The sequence below is a fragment of the Olea europaea genome, chromosome 19 (assembly GCF_002742605.1).
Source record: "Olea europaea var. sylvestris chromosome 19, O_europaea_v1, whole genome shotgun sequence".
NCBI lineage: Eukaryota > Viridiplantae > Streptophyta > Magnoliopsida > Lamiales > Oleaceae > Olea > Olea europaea.
The window spans coordinates 12517429-12538937 of record NC_036255.1 but is presented as its reverse complement, the minus strand read 5'-3'; the positions used below and the strand labels follow the sequence as shown (position 1 = coordinate 12538937).

Sequence of the window (21509 nt, the reverse complement as noted above, 5' to 3'; positions counted from 1 at the left end):
AACCATCTGTTCTAATTCTAGATCTCCTGAAATTTTTGCGTCTCATAGTTGAAGGCCAGTAGCTATGACAAGAAAGAGCAGGGACGCCAAAAGATAGAGATGACAAAAATGTCAAAAGAAAGCAATCTTCTTGTTACCTTCTCAAAACGACGCTCTGGTCTCTTTAAAAAGGCCAGTGAACTTTGTACACTTTACGGTGCTGAAATTGCCATAATCGTGTTTTCTCCAGGCAAAAAGGTATTCTCTTTTGGCCACCCGTGTGTTGAGTCCATTGTGGATCGTTACATGATGAGAAACAGCACACCGAGTTCCAGCACAATGCAAATTATGGAGGCTCACCGGAATGCTAGTGTCCGGGAACTCAACATGCAACTGACCAACATTCTCAGCCAGTGGGAATCAGAGAAAAAGTGCGGCGAAGAGTTAACCAGGATTAGGAAAGTCAGCCAAGGGACATGCTGGTGGGAGGTGCCATTTAATGAGCTTCGCTTGGAAGAGCTCGAGCAACTGAAGGGGGCAATGGAGGAGCTCAAGAAGAATGTGGCTAATCAGGTGGAAAGGCTCATTGTGGAGGCATCGAACTCTTTGCAGCCTCTTCTTAGGGCATCGAGTTCTGGAGGAAATGTTGGGGTTGATGTTGATGTTAAGATTCCTGGCCTTGGACTTTCGATGACTCCTCATGGATATTCATTTGGATATGGTCATCCATACTTTTAATTGTGGTGAATCCATTCACAATATTACTTGATTTTGTTAATGGGATTTTATCACGCTAAACATATTCAAGGAATTATATTATGATTTGAAATTGTTTGTAATAAGTTTGATGTACTTGGTCTTTTACCATTATCAAGATGATGTTTATTAATCAATTTAGCCTTTTGTAATGTGTTGGTGCTTGATTTTTGGCCATCAGGAAAACAATACGAAAATCTCTTTTTCTTTCTACTTGTGAGAAAATTGGTTCTAATATTATTGTACTTTACTTTTAGGTCAAGAATTAAGTATCATAGTGGCAACAGGTGCAACTCAAATTGTGAAAATTCAAATGGGCATTCAGATTTAATTAAATCTTCATTCCGTAAATGTCTGAGTTTTCAAAATGCCGGATTATTGGGGAGTAAATTAAGTTTGAGGGAAAATATATCTATGTATGTGATATAACACACCCTCATTACAAATAGAAGAAGAGTTGTTCAGTGAATTTTCCAGGATTTTATTTCAAAACGATGTTTGAATAAATAGATCCAAATATTGATAACACAGTTTTACTCAGGAAAGTAAGATCAAGAATGTGGCCATATTGATTCTGTGGAATTTTTTTTTGGTTTACTTTAATCACTCATAAGATGGCATCATTTTGATAGTAGTTATTGTTGTAATCAATCTAGCAGTTGTCATATGGATCAATATTTGTTATAATTTAACGATCTTTATTTCATAGAACCGTATGTACATTAATATTCTTCTAACCGACTTGAATATGTTATGCTTTGAGCTGAGAATTGATGGGTTATCCTACATGTGGGATGACTCTTTAATGGTGTATTTCACGCGGCATATCAAATTGTATTTTTTACATTTTCCGTTTTTTATTTTTTTATTTTTTGGGAAGATGGAAAAGAGCAAAGAGAAGTTACACTTGGCGTGAGAGTGAGAGAGGAAAAAGAGCATATTAAATGGTACATTTAACTAGGTGAATTGACCTCAAACAAAAAGAAATTAAAATCTTAATATTGTCAATACTATGCCCTAAGCAAAACTGCAATGTTAAACTTACACCATAGAGCTCGTGTTTCATGTAAACTAGGCATATGAAATAGCTTAAAAACCTTATCAAAATTCTTTGTTACTGGAAACAAATTGCATAGTGGATTTACATACTCTATATGCGCAAATATTGATTCATATGGATATTTATTTAGATGATATTATTTAGTCTCGTTTTGGATATTAATTTAGATGATATTATCTTTGTATGGAAATTTAATATTATAATTGGTATATACTATTCAAAATTTTCAGTACACAACAGATTGCATAATAACCTTATATCATTACTAAAAAAATTTATACGTCGTGTAAAATATGACCAATTATGATGGATCCTATCTGTTGTAAAAGATACATCGCTTGCATATTCTGAAGACTTAAGCAAGCTTGGTGTGCTTCTTATGGTTAGATGTACCCACAATATATAAGTTTATGTTACAACAGGAAACAAATCATCTTTATATTTCTCTAAATTAGTATCTAATTAATGTTAAGTTAGACGTTTCATCTTTGTCACATCTTCTCTTGAATCATTAAATTATAACAGTTGGGTTGACTTTGTAGAAATACTATACCAATTTATGTCACAATTGAGAAAATTATTGCACACAAATTAAAGCTGACTTATATATGCAAATAGTCAATTAATCATGAATATGCCAACTAAGAGAACATTACATGCATTAAATAAATGAAGATTTTTTTGACTCCCAAATCAAGTGATCAAAAACGCAAAATGAAAAAAAAAACTACCAAATAAAATGATACTAACCAAAGTTGAAGTCCCTATAAATCATACGAGTTTCATCCCAAAAAAATTCTTAATGAGTTAGAAATTACAATAAAAAGAGGTGAGACATTGGATCATATGAGAAAAAATAGCCAGAACCATTATTGGTGGGGAAGGCCCTGTCAATAAACTAGGGCTACACGAACTTAAACAATTAAGGGATGCCATGGAGGAGTTGAAGAAAACTGTGACTACTCAGGCTACTAAGTTCATGTCAGTAGTGACTAATCTGCCTTCATATTTTGTGTCGACTAACACCGGAATTTTCGATCAATACGAGAGTAAACCAACTAATCCGGCGTTTGTGGGTCCTGTTAACGATAATTTTGGATATTGCCATGGATTCTTCTGATGCTTGTTTTCTCTATTTTGATGCCAGATTTAGGCTTGTAATTCACTAGCTTTTACTTGGGATCAATTTACTATTAATAAATAATTCTTGTTAATTATTGATGCGTGTACAGTGTGTATCTCCACACCATTTCCTGTGAACTTTTTTTCCTCTGGGTTAATAAAATCAATTTAACAAAAAAAAAAATTAAAATAATAATAATAATAATAATAATTAAAATTGATTTAAATATATCTATGACGTATTGAAGTTTGGAAAATAGAATTTGAATTGATTGATGGAATGTTTTTTTCGCAGCCATAACACAAGGATGAAATATATATTAAAGCCGAAGTGGTATCATTGATCTTCAAAACATATCAAGACTACATTTTCAGCTTAAGATTTTAGGACCGGAAGGAAGCTTTCCTTAGTTGTCCCATCGACAACAAAGCTCGTCAAGAAGAGGTACTTGATTTGATACCAGTGTTACAAGCACTTCAGCTAGAATTTACTTTTAAAATGGACTTGTAAAATTCAGGAGCAATTTGCACTAAATTACGTTGAATGGAAAAGGCACGTTTAAATTTTTTCATTAGGAGCTACAATTACAGATGTAGTTTCGGAATTCAACAACTCCTGAAGCTAAAACTTTGTATCTTAAAATATCATTTGATTCATCAAACTGCACATCACATTAACCAACTTGCAATTGGCTACAGTATAGCAAATATACCCTTTCTTTGTTGAAGAATACCCAAAGAACATACACCTTACTTCTCGAGTATTAAACTTTTTATGGTGTACAACTTGTTGATGGACATGGTACACAGGGAATGATATACATTTATTTGAACCTAAAAGTAAAAACATTTAATAGTTATTTTGATTATTATAGTTTAATTTATTTTATATTTTGTTTGTTAGGTGTGTTGATTTTTTAATTTTTGCAAGTTTTCATTACGTATTCTATTATTAGATTTTATATACTTGTTAATCCTATATGTTTCTCAACCTCTTTTAGTGGTATCAGAGTTTGGATTTCTGAATCGCGATGCCGAATTTTTGAGCAAACTATGAATCTGAAACCTATCTCAAAACCATGGGAACTTTATTGAAGGAACCTGAGTTTATTAAACTCAATTAGTGAGATCTTTTCTATATTTCTTTAACCGGCAATTCTAAATTTTAGGGTTTCCTGATTTGTCCCTTGATTTACCTTATACCAATATCCTACTGAGAATTGTCTTTGTCCAAAGGCTCTTGAGAGGCCTTGAAAATCTTAGATAAATTCGGCACGTGTGTGACTGGAGGATCTTGCAGGAGAAATTTGTGAAACATAGGAATTCTGATCTTTGACTATGATTCTTTCTTATATTTTGTGTTATATGTTCACAGATTGAATACATATTTTTGTATGCACTATTGTTGGCTTAACTATTTTTCTGCTAAGTGCCTTTTCCATTGTGAGTCTCTCATTGTATTTTAATTAAAATGTGTTTATCATCTTGACATCTGTGATGGCAACTGCCAAGTTTGAAGTGTACCAATATGATGGGAGGGGGGATTTTAATATGTGGAGTCAAAAGATGAGAGCCATCTTGATGCAAATGAAACGTGTTAGAGTAGGTTCTTGGTCCGATGATATGACTGTCTCTAAAAAAAATTAAATTGAAAGTAGTAGCACGGAGTACTATTTTCTTGTATCTTTCTAAAAATGTGATTAGAACTATTGAAGAAACTAAAACTGTTGAAGAATGTTGGACCAAATTGAAGGCTTAATATGAGCCCAAAACTATTCCTACAAATGTTTTTTGTTAAAATGGTTCTTTCTGTTAAAATGGATCCTTTTATTGACTTGGAAGAAAACTTAAATAGAATTAATAAACTGACCCAAGACCTTGCGAAGTGTGACGAAAAACTTTCCAACAATCAATCGGCTATGGTTTTGTTGAACTCCATTAGTGATAGACATAGAGACCTTAAGAATGCCTTAAAATATGGTAGAGATGAACTTACCACCAATATCATTATCAATGCTATTAGGAATAGGGTTCTTGAGCTTAAATCTGAATCTATTAACTGTCAAAATGGAGAAAATCGTTTAGTAAAAGGCAAAAGTGCTGGTAAATCTATTTTTTACTCAAAATTTTTAAATGATTTTAGAAAGAAATTTTTTGATAAAAACAAATCCAAGAATATGGCAAAAGGAAAGAAATGCTAATATTGCAGTAAAATGGGTCACGTTGGAAAAGACCGTTTCAAAAAGCAAAATGATTTTAAAGAAAAGAAATCTAATGAGGGTAATGTTGTGGTTGCCTATGATAAATTGCAAACTGACAATGGAATGGTTCTTGTGAATATGGAAAAGAGCCAAAATCAACAATGGATTCTTGATTCTGGTTGCTCATTTCATATGTGTCACATTGAAAAGAAAGGTTTAAAGTCTTTACAAAATAAAGGAGTACTTGGAAAAGTGAATATTGGCAAATTTTCTAATTGTGAGCAATGTTTGATTGGTAAGCAAATCAAACTACTTTTTCCTACTAAAACTCATAAAACAAGGCAAATTCTGGAATATTTACATCCTAATTTATGAGGATCCTATATTTGTACCAACTTAGTCTGGTTTTAAATAATATCTTTTTATCGTTGATGATTTTTCTTGAAAGATTTGGATGTTCCTATTGGAAACAAAAGATGAAAGTTTTATTACCTTTAAAGAATGGAAAACTTAGATAGAAAATCAAACTAATTTAAAAATTAAAACTTTAAGGACTAAAAATGGACTCGAATTCTACAATTATGAGTTTAATGATTTTTGTAAATTGCATGGCATCCTAAAACATAGAGTTGTAACTTACACTCTCCAACAAAATAGGCTGAAAGAATAATAGGACCTTCTTGAACAAAGTTAGGTGCATGCTCTTAAGTTTCTTGTTTGCCCAAATTATTTTGGGGTGAAGCTATTAAAACTATTTCATATCTTGTTAATAGGAACGCAACTAATGCTTTAAATTTCAATGTGCCCGAATCTGTGTGGACACAAGATCTTGTTGATTATTCTTATTTGAAAATCTTTGGTGTGTTGTACATGCTCATCAAAAAATAGGAAAACTAGAACCTAGATCACTTAAGTGTGACATAAAAGGCTACAGGCTATGGGTAAAAAGGAAAAAAGGTTAGAGTTATCATTAGAAAAGATGTTGTCTTTAATAAATCTAGTATGCCATGTTTGAAAGGAAAAATAGGAAATCTGACCGAGGAGGATGTGAAGGATGTTCAAATTTAGGTGGAGCCTGATCACTTAGATAACATTGATTATGTTCCTATAGGACTTGGCCATATTGATGAAACTATTTTTAATGAAAATGACAATGATCAAGAAATAATCCAATCTGACCAAACTGATTCTACAATTTTGCTGTCTGATGAATATCAATTCGCTAGAGGTAGGCAAAGAAAGCAAATCTAGCCTTCTGCCATGTTTAACAGCGATGATTTTGTTTCTTCATTCACTTATCAAGAAGAATTGGATTTGAAACAAGCTCCTATCATGATGCCTTAAATTCCGGACTCTAAAAGATGGTTAGTTACTATGGAAGAAGAAATGGCCTCTTTGTACAAAAATAAAACATAAGAATTGGTTAATAAACCAAAGGATAAAAAATTGGTTGATTGCATGTGTATCTATAAACTAAAAGAAGGGGAAGGGGCAATAATAAAGTTAGATACAAAGCTATACTTGTTGCCAAAGACTTTATACAAAATGAATGTGTTAACTATGATGAAATTTTTTTCCACTATAGTTAAATAAACTACTATTAGATGCATTCTTATTTTAATTGCATAGTTTAAGTGGGAACTTCATCAATTAGATGCTAAAACTGCATTTCTATATGGTGAATTGGATGAGTTGATTTACATGAAATAGCCACTGGGCTTTGTCGAAGGTGATCCTTATAAAATTTTGTGTTGGTTAAAAAAAATCTTTGTATGGCTTGAAACAAAGCTCCAAGACAATGATATAAAAGATTTGACTTATTTGTCATGAAACTTGATTTTAATAGAAAACAATTATGATACTTGTCTTTATTGTGAAAGAGATGGAGGTATTTGGTTCTTTATGTTGATGAAATGCTTCTAGCCAGTACTTTAAGTTCAAAATTGATGATATTAAACAAAAACTAAAATCGGAGTTTGATATGAAAGACCTTGGTCCTGATAAGAAAATTCTTAATATGCAGATTATGAGAAATGAAGAAAGTGGATCTCTTTTCTTAAATCAATTAGGTTATGTGAATAAGATCTTGAAAAAATTCAACATGTTTGATCGTAAACTTGCATCTTTATCCTTTGCTAATCATTTTAAACTGTCCTCTAATTTCTATCCCAAAACTAAGGACGAATTTGATAGGATGTCTAAAATTCCTTATGCTAATGCTATAGGATCTATAATGTATTTGATGATTTGTACGAAACCTGACCAGGCTTATAGCATTAGTGTTTTTAGTAGTTTCATGAGAAATCCTGGTGAAAGTCATTAGGAAGCATTAAAATGGTTAATGAAATATCTAAAGGGATCATCTGACCTAGGCTTAGTGTTTAAAATGAATAAAGATGGGATAACTTTAAAGGTTTATATTGATTCTGACTTTAATTGCTGGAGATAGAGACAATAGAAGTTTTACTTCATCTTATTTCTTTACTTTGTGTAGTACCGTAATAAGTCGAAAATCTCAATTACAAATGGTTGTTGCTTTATCTTCTACTGAGGCAGAATGCATTGTTGCCACCAGTGATATTAAAGAAGGCATTTGGTTGAAGGGACTTTTAGATGAACTTGGTTTTGTGGATACAAATCCTATCTTATTTTTTGATAATCAGAGTGTAATACACTTAAGTAAAAATTCCATGTTTCATGATAGAACAAAACATATTGATGTTAAATATCATTTTATAGGAAATGTTATCTTAAAGGGAGTACTTAAGATTGGTAAAATTGCTACTATACACAATTCCTCTGACATGGAAACAAAAGTGACCTTTCAACAAATTTAAAAAATGTTTAAAGTTGTTATCTGTTGACACTTTGCATTGACCATACAACTACATGGAGCGAATGAATTTGCAAACTACTAATGAGGCTCCTGGTTGCGCTATTGCCAATTTTTTGGTAGCAAGGTGCATGTTGTTAAGGTTCGAACCCTGAACCATTCAAATGTTAAAGATTGATTCCAAAATTTTAAAAAGTGTGTTTCTGAATCACGTTTCTCTTAGTGGATGCTTGTAACTGGATTGCGACATATGGCCTTTTGGTGACCATCAGATCAACTTCTTGATGGTTATGGCCTTATATTCATCTTGGTGACTCTTCATTTTTCATCTTTGGTTCGACCATTGGCTGTCTTTGAGAGAACTCTTCATTTTCGTGGTTAGGGTTTCTCATTCTTAGTTCATTCAAGCATGTAAATTGTAGTGAAGCACTGTAATACTCTAGATCGAGAGTGTATTTTGTTATTTTGAGTGATTTGGGACAAGAATTTGTGTGATTCATCTAGGCAGTATACTTTTGTGAAGGGTCTAAGTACTTTGTTGTGAGTTCTTGGTGGAGAGTATTTCGATTTGGATTTTTTTAAAAATATAAGTCTCTCTGTGACTTGATGTTTGTAATATTTGGAACCTATTGTATTTTCGCTGCCATTTTTGGCTTTATGGTGCAACCGAATTTTATTCATTTAAAATGGATGCTCAACTAGGGATTAGCCATTAGAAGCGGTCACCAAACCTCTGAGGCTACGGCCAAAAAATACTTTGTCTTGATTTTTTAATTTCTGCAAGTTTTCATTACATAATCTATTATTAGATTTCAGATATTTTTTAATCCTGTATGTTTCTCGACCTTTCAATACTCAAAATTATTTGATAGTTTTTAATAAGATAAAGTAGTTGAATTTTATTCATGGCAACTCACCATGCTTACCAAACATGCTGCTTTATGTCAAACTGAATGACGAGAAATCATATTCATAGTTGCTGATTACAGGTATTTAACTATTTATATTTTACAAAACTATGGACTACTGATTGTCCTAGAATCAAACAATTGTAGGAGAAAATTCTAGTAAATACATGTTGGGATCTATACCACAACAGATTAGCTTAAGAGCTAAAATTTTTTGATAGATTTAGATCATTAGATTAGCTTAAGTTAAGAGCTAAACTAAAAGTATTTGTCAGATTCGTTGGAAGGAACAATCTCTATATATTTTAATTGCATGCCAAATTTTGCATGAGTATTCCTATTGTTTTGTTCGAAAGGTGTCTAAAGTTATACTAAAAGGAAGTTCCTCTATTAGTTCATTCCATGAAATTAAATATAACTATCATAGAAATATATATAAATAGAAAGACAACAACAATAAACTATGCATTGTCTCTTCGATTAGAATGCTCCTTATCTCCTGACAGCGAAATATCAAACCTGAAATAATCAAGCTTCTAAATTCTAATAGAAATAGGAATCTCATTTTTCCACTAATCGATCAACCCTCATTTTTTAGTACCTCATTTTTGAATAAGTTTGTAATAAATAATTGGACCTCTCTGACTTGACAATGTAAGGGAAACCCTTCATAGGGTGAGAAAGACTTATTTCAAAAATCTCTGCCTTTGACCTGCTTTCGAATAAGTTCGTAAGAATTCAAAGGCCTGAAGCAAATGCTTCTACCCTTGCTTTACCACCTTCTTGTCTTCTTGTCTTAATATAGCGACTAGATATGCTTTCATAGTGGAAATGAACGAAAAGCTGTATCATAAAAGATAGACAGGAATCTGTCAAGTCTAAGTGGAATAAAATAAGAATAATGAAGTAAAAGATATCATGATGTAAGTCTATTATTGCTTGCATCATAGGTGGTGTTGCATTTTGAGATCCTATGGGTGCATCGCCTTGAGCAATTGCAAGGAATATTTGTTCCACAATAAAAACTTGTTCTTCTATACATTCTTTCACTACTTTGCTACTCCACCCCGACCCTTAAATTAATAAAAATAATAAAAAAATGAAAGGAAACAGAGAGACTTGCTCCGTCAATATAGAAAGTCGAAAATGGCTGACTGGATTGGTCCAACAAGAAAGGCACGAGTCTAAGACAATTGCTCGTACCGAGTTAAGTTCTCAATAAATTATAAATAGACAATAAGATTCACTACAAAAAATAACCAATTTCGCGACAAAAAAAGTATTGTCGCAAAAATTGAGATTTTGTTGCAAAAATAATTTAGCTATGACAATGTGGTTGTTGCGGGCATTGCCGCGCTATATGAGTCACGAAATATGTTTTGCAATGACTTTCTAACATTCATCGTATTAACAAAATTGTGACACTATTTGCTTGACGTAAAAAATATGAAATAGCAACACAATATTTGTAGCCATAATGTCATCGGAATGTATATACGTCGCGAAAAATTAAAAGGGTGACAAGTCAATTTGTCGCAATGAATATTCCAATAAAAGTTTAACAAGAAATATGTTTGTTGCGAATGTTGAGTCACGTAATATATTCTGCAACAACTTTCGATCATTCATTGCATTAACAAAATCGCAACACTGACTCAAAAAATACCAAATAGCAACATGATATTTGTAGCCATAATTTCATCGCAAAAAAAGGGCGATAAGACAATTTGTGCAACAATTTTTCTAATATATTTTTTACAAGAAAAAAGTTGTGAGTATTATTTTAAAGGTGTAACGTTCACTATCTAATTTATTTATATATGTCGCATATGTTATTCTACAACATACAAAATTATTATGCAAATTATTTTGTGACAACGGATATTTATTTATGTGTCAAGTTGTGCTTGTAGTTAAATTTATTCTGCAACACAAACGTTTGTCGCTTCAACAATGTAAAATTGTCGCCTAATTTATTCTATCTTTATTTATGTATGTCGGAGATTCTATTTTAAACATATAATTTTCAATTTCTTTCGTCGCAATGGAATTGTCACTATGGTACACATTTATTTGAAAATGTAACTTACTTCATTAAAAATAACTTGCGACTCTATGAAAAGAATGTTTCAATGTACAATTATCAAAATATAAATGATGTCAAAATAGATTAATAAAAAACATATTATTGTCAACCAAATAAATATAGACCAAGAGATTATTGATAAACTTGGTTACCTCCAAAATCAAAAAAAATACAAATAACATATAATACTATAATTTCAAGGTCAAACTACTTAGGATGGTACACCAAACTTGAAAAAGTAGAAAACAGAACTAGAAATCCAAAAGAAATAAAAAAAAAATCACGAAATACCCGAATAATATTCTTGACTGGAAGATATGCTTTCAACCCACTGAGCGTATATTTGAAGCAAAAGAACCAATTGAGGTACAAATACTTAGAGAAGCTGAATAGCTTAGATTCTTTGGCAATTACACCCACTATTCTTGACAAACTTGCTAAGTTTTCACTCAGTCCTGCTTTATCGACCAGATACTACATTGAAGCAAAGAAATGCTAAGAACACAAGAATTGACAAATAAAAATAGCACTAAAACTAAAGCAAGCCTATGCAGAGAAGAAAAAACACTTCAAAAAATATTAGCTTCAAGTAAAATATTTCAAATATCCCATATTTACGACGTAGATGATGCAAAAAAATTCAGGTAATTCAATTGGCACAAGTTGTTCGTGACTACAAATTTATGGCAAAGTTTAAATGTAGCAAGATTAATAGTCATCTAAATTTGAAAAGAGATAAATTGCGTTTTAATGAAAGAATAATAAGAATCATCTCTTTTCATAAAATTCAATCATTAATCTTTGACTACTCTACAAGGCAAAGTAAACATCTTCATTCAGGTCAATAATGTTAATTGTTGACATAAATGGACAAGACTTGTTGATATTATTGAAACTAATAACTGACCAAGTCTTATTTCCATTTAAATTAATTTGACAAGATCATTCTTTGTTATTCTGCTCAATTCACTCTAATGTTTACCGGGAGATCTAAAGCAGAGAAAGACAAAAAAGAAAAGATTTACTTGTGGTGTGAGTTGGAATGACAACGAGCAACCTAACACAATCCTCTAGTGGAACCACATGAGTTAAAGCCCATTTCAAAGTAGTTCTTAAAGTTCCCTTAGAACCATTAACTGCAACGACAACTCTACTCTTTGTAACATCCATGATCATATCCTTCGCACTCATTTGCCTTAAATGTTGAGATGCAAACCAAGTACCAAAATAAATAAATATAAAAGAAAAGGATTATACGCTCAAAAAAAGTCACAGATGAGTAGAGAACATGGCAGAATAGTAAAGTGAGAAGGAGGAGGAGGAGAAGAAGAAGAATAATAATAATAATAATAATAATAATAATAATAATAATAATAATAAATGTAAGACACTAATGTATTTCATGTAGGTTTGCTAAACAATTTGCTGCCTTATTTACTTCTTAAGATGCACGACAATATACACATTATCTCCCCTAGGTTTTAGATTAATATGCAACAAGGCTTCTTCCAGCAAAACATACTCCATTTCCATGATACAGAAGATGTCAAAAATACAAAATTACAATTTTGAACACTTCAGAGTTCCAGTTGATTTGTTAGATTAATATTACGATGACAACATCTCAACAGAATCTGATGAAAGGAGGATTTGGTTACATATAGGGCTATAAGTATTGAATTTTTTTTTACATCAAACTTCCAGAACAATATAAAGACATTGATTGAAATATTCTTAGAATGCAACAATTACAAGAGCCAAAAATTAATACTTGCTAGCAATTTCACATAAGGATACTATAACTAAATCTATAGTGGCCATGAGAACCTTAACAAGAGGAATGACAGCCATAAATGCAATTTAAGTGAGATTCTAATATTAATATCCTAAAACTAAGACAAATTTAACAGCTATTTTCATATTAATCATGGCAGGGAAACAAATGACCAAATAATGCTTATTTAAAAAGTGGAATCAACACCAATTAATTGAGTGAATTCTTTTTGAAAACTAAAAATGGATGCAGCAACAAGAGCTAGCCTTCTCTAAATAAAACTACACACGGCAACATGAAACATTTATCCACAAAAAGACACTGAACAAGAAAATATGGCAAAAACAGAGTTGTAATGAATCAGAGATTAGAGAAAATTTATTCTGAACACAACTTGAAGGATAATGATTCATCAAAATAAATAACAATAAATTGAAAAATCTGATGAAAAGCTATATGAAAACTAAACCCAAAAGGGCCATAAAAATCTGTGTAGATCAAGAATATAATCAATTAAGAAATTAATTTAATTGCAAAGCAAACCTTAGGCCTGTGCGTTGATTGGGCGGCGCCGGTTGATTGATGGGCAATGGGTGTTACCTTGACTTATATGATGGATGGCATCTAAGGAAGCAAATTAAAAAAATTAGGGCTCATAAGATTTAAGAGATTTTGAGATTATAGGTTGGTCGGCGATGGTGGCTTGATCAAAGATGGTAGATTTGGGATTGACATGGACAAGAAATGAGAGCATTTAAAGGAGTTGAGAGGTAAGGGAGATATGGGCATTGAGAGAGAGAGATGGGGGAGGCACTGACGTGATATAGTGGGGGAGAAACGGTTTGAGAAAATATATTTTTCATATGTTTCAATTCAATCCCCAATTTATCACGACTTTATGATTTGTTCTATACTTCAAATCGTAGTGTATATGTTTAACGTTTTTGCTCCAAAGTTCTAATCTTTAACATTGACGCGAAACTCCCAAAGACATATTGGTTTTAAATTTCTGTATTTTTACAAAAATTGGGCCTCTTCAACTTTCGAATGTGTTTAAATCAACCCCCAAATATTTTTGAGTTACATTTCATTCCTAAAACTATTAGTTACACTTTTTTAGTGCAGTTTGTAATAGGTTAATTTCATCTTGATGTACTTGAAATAACTTCTAGTATATATCTATACAATTATGTAGAGGTCTGTATAAAGTCTATCTTAAATTGAACTTGATTCTTCTAGTCTAACCCATGTTATTGATATAATTTTTTTGTTATATGATTTTAATTAACTTGGTTTGCAATAATAACTAAACTAGTAAGACAATTAGGATAATCAAAAGCCAAATCGTTGAAATTTTGTCACATTGCCTTTTTTGATTGATAACATTCAATCGAATTCGATTTTGGGAGAATCAACTATTGTCAGAGTTTTGCAAAATATAATAAAAGCAACGGACGAGGAACGTCGTGAAAACTTAAACAACGTATATTTGAAAGCTTTTGCAGCGTACAATGCACGTTGTTGTAACCTTCTACTCTACGACAACATTAGAGTCTACAATATGCAGGTAAGTGTTGTAAAAAACCTACTACAATAATTTTTTTGTCCATTGCAGAAAACAAATTTTCTTATAGCGATTTTTTCTTCCAATTATAGAATTTTTAACTACAAATATTTCTTGTCGCAAAATGTAGACCCTATTACATCACAAGCACCTTGTTGCAAAAAATAAAAGTTTGTCGCTATAATTTTCCCACCAAAAATATTTTGGTTCCCTCATATTTTTGGCAATATTCTTTTTTATTTGTCGCAACTTGTCACATTTCACGACAACTTTTTATGTCGCCTTATATTTTTGGATACTTATTTTTTTCATCACAATTTTCGCGACAAACTTTAAACATGTGTCGCGTAAAATCATTTATTGCAACAACTTTTTGTATGTCACGAAAATATTGTTGCTAAATCACAATTTTGTTGTAGTGCATTTTTCTCAATTGTCTTTGTTTTACTTTTAAATTATCAAATATTTAAATTACCATAAATACTTAAACTGCAACATGTCAACTTAATTTTAGTTTACTCCATGTTTTAACTTGTTCTATCAAGGTCAAAACACTGTTGTAGGACTCACGCATATATGTCAAAGATGAAAGACTTCAATCAGTAAATATAAAATTAGGATTTACCTAAAAAAATATAGAAGAAATAAATGAAATTCATACATAAATATTCCAACGTCCAACTAGGCGATAAGCAAATAGATTGTGCAAGCTTGTAGAAAGATTGAAGATTTTCTTTTCATCTTCTATTACAAAATTAGTCTCTGGCCAGAAAAGAACAAGCCCGTAATATATCGTCACATATGTCGTTGAAAAATGGCTAAAAAGTTATTTTTAAGCACGGTCAAACATACTGTATTAGCCTTATAAGGACGTTCACCAATGTAATTGCCACGAGGGCCGTAATCGCATTTAACAAATGTCCATCAATCTTGGCATTTAGCCCTGGCACGGCGAACTTGCTTTGTGTGAGCCCAAACAACCTGTGTGTAATGCAAGCATTCCCCTCCATTACAAGTGTTCGATTTCTCATTATAAAACTTCTCCTCAATCCACATATCTACAGCTTCCTTTGCGCTCAGACCCCATGAGCCCGCAGCAAGGTTTTCTCCATAAGGTCCCTCGGAATGCTCCATTGCACAATCTGCAACCTTTTGGTGGCATGTTTCTGCACATAGCCAGCAAGGGTGTCGTTCTACACGAAATTACTTGACAGTTTCAATAAGAGAAAGTAGTTGAAATTTTGTTTATGATATTGTTGAGTCCAACTACGTACGAAACATGTTTCTTTATGTCACATTGAAAGACAAGAAAGCATATTCATGGTTACTGATTACAGTATTTAACTATTTATATTTTATAAAAATAATCAGTAATTAAGGAAAGAACAAGAGTTTAATTTAAAACATGAACTTATTATGGACGAGAAAATAGAGTCAATAATAATTTATGGACAATTAATTTCCCTACAAATATGGAGTAAATGATGGAGAACTGTACAATTGACAAGATCCGTCCCGAATCACCCTAATGAACTCGACACGTGCCATGCACCAATAGTAGATACAAGCTAAGTGTCGGACCTACCACCAAGATAATTTTTAAAAGAATTTTGACAAAGTTTTCTCTTAAATATGATCTAAAACTACGTGAACAATAATCAATTTTTTTCAAATCTGTAAATATAATTTAAAATAGGATAAACCGGCCCCTCAAAACACAAACTTTTCAAAATAAAGTGCACTGAAAATAAAATTTACACTCCCATACAAACCAAAAGACACCAAATGTACAGTATATACCAAAAATGCAGCGAGTCCATGAAATCGATACATTTCCTAACAAAAGATGCATGTGTCTTAAAAATATAAACTATATAAACTGACAAAATGATTACATACAATAAATGACAATGTGTGGCTCAACTCGGTAGATTCAATGCTGCTCAACTCACTACTATCTGAAAAGAAAATGGTGACAAAATATATGAACTTGTAACTCAGTGAGTGGATATTTCACAAATAAGTATATTTTTTCCTTTTATGCAAACTTTCTAAAAACGCTTATATTATTACAACTGTAAGAAAGTCTGAAATCTAATAATTCTTTTAAAATTAAAGCATAATGAAATTATAAAACTCTTTATTTTTTATTCTGAATGAATATCTATAAGATATAACGGATATAATAAATCTGATATCCATACAATTGAGTAAAAACAACATTATAAGATGAAATCTTTATTTTTTAAATTGAATAGAATAAATTCTGTAATGTGATATCTGATGAGTTGTATAACACTAAAAGGTACCTGAAATAACCTTACTCATATATCGATATATATCGATATACATGGCAAAACTATTAAATTCTAAAATTCTGAGATTTTGTAATTCTGTAATTCTAGTCATACGCGCACAGAGCTAACCAAATGTCGTAATCTAGTCATACACTACGAAAACGCATTCAAAATAGTGCAGAGTGTGTAAAATCACCATAATTGATTATACATAATGGAAACACATTCACACCAGTGCAAAGTTGTTAAAATAACTATATGGGATCATACACTATGAAAATACATTCACACAAATACAGACTATAGTAAAATTACCTGGGTACTTTGTGGTGATTTAAAAAAAAAAAAAAACTTTAGATAAGCTGAAATATATAATACGAATATGACATGCTAAAGAAATGATTTAGCCAACTGAATTTAACTTTAAAAAGAATTGACTATAAAATCCACTTTATTTTGAAAATCATGTTATCAAATCTATTATATGAAATAAGCTATAGATTAGGATGATCTGTAAGCTTTTCCAATATCTTCATTGTAGCCTGAAATATGATATAAAACAACCAATTCAACAATCATCATACCAAGTACCCTTAATAATTAAATATGGAATACTAGGACTTGAGTTCTCCATACTTGGAATAAATTCTTCAATTTCCTTTACAATTGGAACTAATTCCACCCACTAATCCCTTTACTAATATCTAATTATTGAAATTACTTTCTTTCCAAGCATAAAAATAATTATTACATCTTTCATTCTAGGAAACACATAAAATCACACTTGCACCGGTTTAATTTTACATTCTAGCTCATAACTCGTTATTTCAAATAATCATCTCAACTAACACCTTTATTTCTACTAATTATGCATACCCAAGAACCCAATTAAAATCTACCTTAATGAAATTGGAAATTAAAGAATCAAGAAACTTGTACTCTTATTCTCCTACATCTGAAAATTTAAACCACAAATTAAAACCCCAGAAATTCAACGTAAATTATTCATTTACCTCTTAAAGAAAATAGTACATAGAAGAAGTAAGCACCTAATTTTTCTTCTTCTCTTTATTTTTCTCCTTTTCCTTCTTCTTTTCTTTCTTTCTTTTTCGGTTTCTTCCTCTCTACCCGTTTTTAGCTTCCTCTGTGTGTGCTCAATAAAAAATAGGTAAATGGTTTACACAGTTGCCAATTGTACTCCACTCATACCAACAATTTCATTTAAGTCCTCCAACTTTCATATAATAAAGCATTAAATCCTTAACTTCCAAAATTAGAAAAACAAATCTAAATTTTAAATTTTATCCATCTTAAACCCTCAAAATATTTTTCATAATAAAATAAGCCCAAATAAAATGATCTGCTTCACTTAAGTCCCAATTCAACTTAGCCTTTGACAAGTCAACTTTTGATTTTTGATCAATTGAGATGGGTTGTAACAACAATTATTAGCACGAGAAAATTCTAGTAAATATATATTATGGATATACCTCATAACATAACCAGTAAAATATTTAACAGATTTACATAGTTAGATTAGCTTAAGCTAAGAGTTAAAATTATTTGTCCATATATTTGACATATAAATTGGTACAATGAACGGTCTCCATCATATTTAAATTGAATCATTATATATCTTAAACAAAAATAAGACTTGGCATGCCAAATTTTGCATCAGTGTTCCTATTGTGCTCTTCAAAAGTTTGTCTAAAATTATACTAAAAAGAATAAAAACATTTTCTTTTCATTCTTGAACAACATTGGTACCCACCCCCAATCCTAAAAATGAAAAAGAAAAAAGAAGAGAGAGAGAGAGAGCGGTTGGGATGGTCCTAAGCAAGAAAGCATGGTCCTAAGCAAGAAAGGCGAATCTATGAGCATTGTTCTCACCGAGTTAAGTTACCAATAAATTATAGATAGACTACATGTAAGAATCATTTTTCTCAACTATGTTGATTGTTAAATTATTGGAGATTTACTACCACTAATACTCAACAACTATTACACTTCATGTTAAAGTTAATTTTAGTTTATCCATTCATGTTTTAACTTATTCTGTCAAGGTAAAATCACAGTTGTAGGACTCACGCATATATGTCAAAGATGAAAGACTAAGATCAATAAGTATAAAATAAGGATTTTACCTAAAAGGAAAAAAATAAAATACAGAAGAAATATATGTATATTCAAACCTCAAGTTATGCAATAAGCAAACAGATCGTGCTTACTTGCATGAAAGATTGAAGATTTCATTTTTCTTCTACTACAAAATTAACCTCGGCAAGAAAATAAAAAGCCCATAACATAACGTCATATAAGTTATTGAATAACAGCTAAAAAGTCATTTTTAAGCTCGAACAAACATATTACATGAGCCTAATAAGGACGTTCGCTAATGTAATTGCCTAGAATATCATAATTGCATGTAACAAATGTCCATCCATTTTTGCATTTAGCCCTAGCCTAGCCAACTTGTTTTATGTTCGCTCAAACAACCTGTGTGTAATGCAAGCATTCCCCTCCGTCACGAATGTTTGACTTCGCCTTATAAAACTTCTTCTCCCTGGTCTATATATCCATAGCTTTCTTTGCACTTAGATTCCATTAGCCTGCTGCAATGTTTTCACCGTAGGGTCCCTCAAAATGCACCATTGCACAATCTGCAGACTGCTTGGTAGCATATTTCTGCACGTAGGCTGCAACGGTGTTGTTCCATGATAAGTGTATTTTATACACTTATTCAAGCTTTAAAATATGGACATTTCATAGTTCTTTTAATGAAATTATAGCATAATTTATTATATAATGTGTTATTAGGTGAGACTAGATGAATGAAAGTGGAATTAAAAGAAAGAAGCGAAAAATCAATGAAAATGGACAGGATCCAAAGTTTGGGGACTAAAGAGTAAATAAGTAAAAGTTGTATCAGACCTGACAATGAAGATTCAAGAATGATCATTGTCAATTGGATGCAATTAAAAGTAAAAGTGAGTGAAATATGATCAAAATATGGAGATGGTATTAATTTTCATCCATATAAGTATGTTCCAGATTTTTAACTCAAGATTAAAACCCATTTTTGATCTAGTAAACACTCAAATTTAAAATAGGCTACTTCAAGTAAAGTTATAGTCCTTTGAATTATCTTTACAACCCAATTTGAATCACCTCAACCGAATATTGAAAGAGAAAGTAATGATAAAAATACTAAAGAAAGTATAGTCTGATTTTCACTCGAAAGGCGCCACCAAAACAGAGCTGTGGTACCGTGGCACCACTCTTATGGCATCGAGGTGCCGCCTGGTTGCATCTAAGGTGCATTTTATTGCCCTTTTTTAAAATTCATAAAAACCCTACTTTCAAAACAAACGAAGAGGCAATTACAAATACAAGTTTCCACACTTTTGAAAGGATTCCACAAATTGAGAGATAAAGAACACAACTTGAGAATTAGAGAGCAAATTTAAGAGGAGAAAAACAACAATTCAGGGATTTGAAATCAAGATTTGGAACGAGAAGATGAACTTGATACAAGATGAACCTTTTACGAATCGAGAGATGAGTTTAGGATTTGTAACATATAGTACAATTCGGTAAATTAGTATAATGTGTAGAGATACCTATACTAATTATTGCAGTCATAATCGAGAGGTGAGTTTAGGATTTTTTTTAACTAAAATCAATTCGCATGGAGATATGTGATTAAATTAGTTAAATAGGTTCAATAATAATTCGAGAGGATAAATTAAATACAATAGAAAAATTCGACCGAACACTACATTAGACTTTTGAATCTTGAAATGAGACTTAAAGATGATCGATAGGTGAAATTGTTTTGGTTTAATATCCCTCCATTATTTAAATTTTAAATCAATCTTTGTGTGCGTATTTTGAAATAGTTATTTTAAAAATCGCAACACCTAATTCTTTGTTTGTTTTCGATCAAATTAAAGTTAGGAATAATTGAACTAATTGTTAAATAGTAGTCATTGTAAGAATGATATCTGAACTCTTAGGTCATTTTATTACTTATTATGATCCATACACTTGCGGGATATAAAATCAACAACATTCCACTCGAGGAGGGCCATGCCGACTTGTTTATGGGCTACATTATGGGCATTAACATTTAGATATGAAAGTGAAATATGGATATGCACTTTCTTCCTTTAATATTTATACATGAAAAAGGTTCGAGGAGATTGCTAAAAATAAAATGAAATTAAGAATGGTTGGTTCAAATTGTACCGAGCAAGGACTGGTTAAGGATAGAGACATCGGATTAATTATAGAGGAATTCGCTAACTTCAGGCACCGAAAGAATTCAACAGAAATCTCATTGACAATATTTTTTTTCTAACCAAACGTTGCATTTATTTAAGAATAATCTGGGTATATGGTACTCTTGTCCAACTTTTTTCACTCAACGTACCAAGAATAGCCTTAGCAAGGGTGTTGGCCAATAATATTGCCTACGGGATCATAGTTGCAAGAAATAAACCACTATCTATCATTGCACCACTACACCAAAAACTGCCTTTCACAACGGTTGAAAAAGTTGCCATAGACCTTTTGCAGCGATCGGGCGTATGTTGCGGGCTTTGACATTACCGTAGAGTGGAAGGTTTTGGCAACGTTCAATGTGTGTTGTTTTAAGATTTTTGGCAACGTTTAATGCATGTTGTCTTAAGGTTTTTCGTAACGTTCGATGAATTTTGTGTTGAAGTTTTCACAACATTCTTTAAACGTTGTTTTTATGTGTTCTACAACGATCGTTGAGTGTTGCATTAAGGTTTTTTGTAATGTCATCTGAATGTTGTGTTAAGGTTTTTTGCAACATTCATTGAATGTTGTCTTCATCTTTTTCACAATGTCCTTTGACTGTTGTGTTAAGTTTTTTGCAACGATCTTTGACTGTGTCTTAAAGTT

General features: G+C 31.6%; 1 protein-coding gene and 1 long non-coding RNA gene across 2 annotated transcripts in view; one reads left to right on the top strand and one right to left on the bottom strand.

The window, feature by feature from the left end:
- LOC111368368 (agamous-like MADS-box protein AGL62) overlaps nucleotides 1-717 on the top strand; it is an 8469-nt gene extending 7752 nt beyond the window's left edge. Inside the window, exon 2 of the mRNA XM_022989595.1 lies at nucleotides 49-717. Coding sequence (XP_022845363.1) covers nucleotides 49-717 — 669 coding nt within the window. The remainder of the gene's footprint in view (nucleotides 1-48) is intronic.
- A 14204-nt stretch (nucleotides 718-14921) lies between these two features.
- Nucleotides 14922-17717, bottom strand: LOC111368443. Its single transcript, XR_002697985.1, has 2 exons — nucleotides 17594-17717; nucleotides 14922-15476 (listed from the first exon to the last, which is right to left on the bottom strand). It is a non-coding gene; the product is annotated as an uncharacterized LOC111368443 (long non-coding RNA).
- Nucleotides 17718-21509: the final 3792 nt, after the last annotated feature.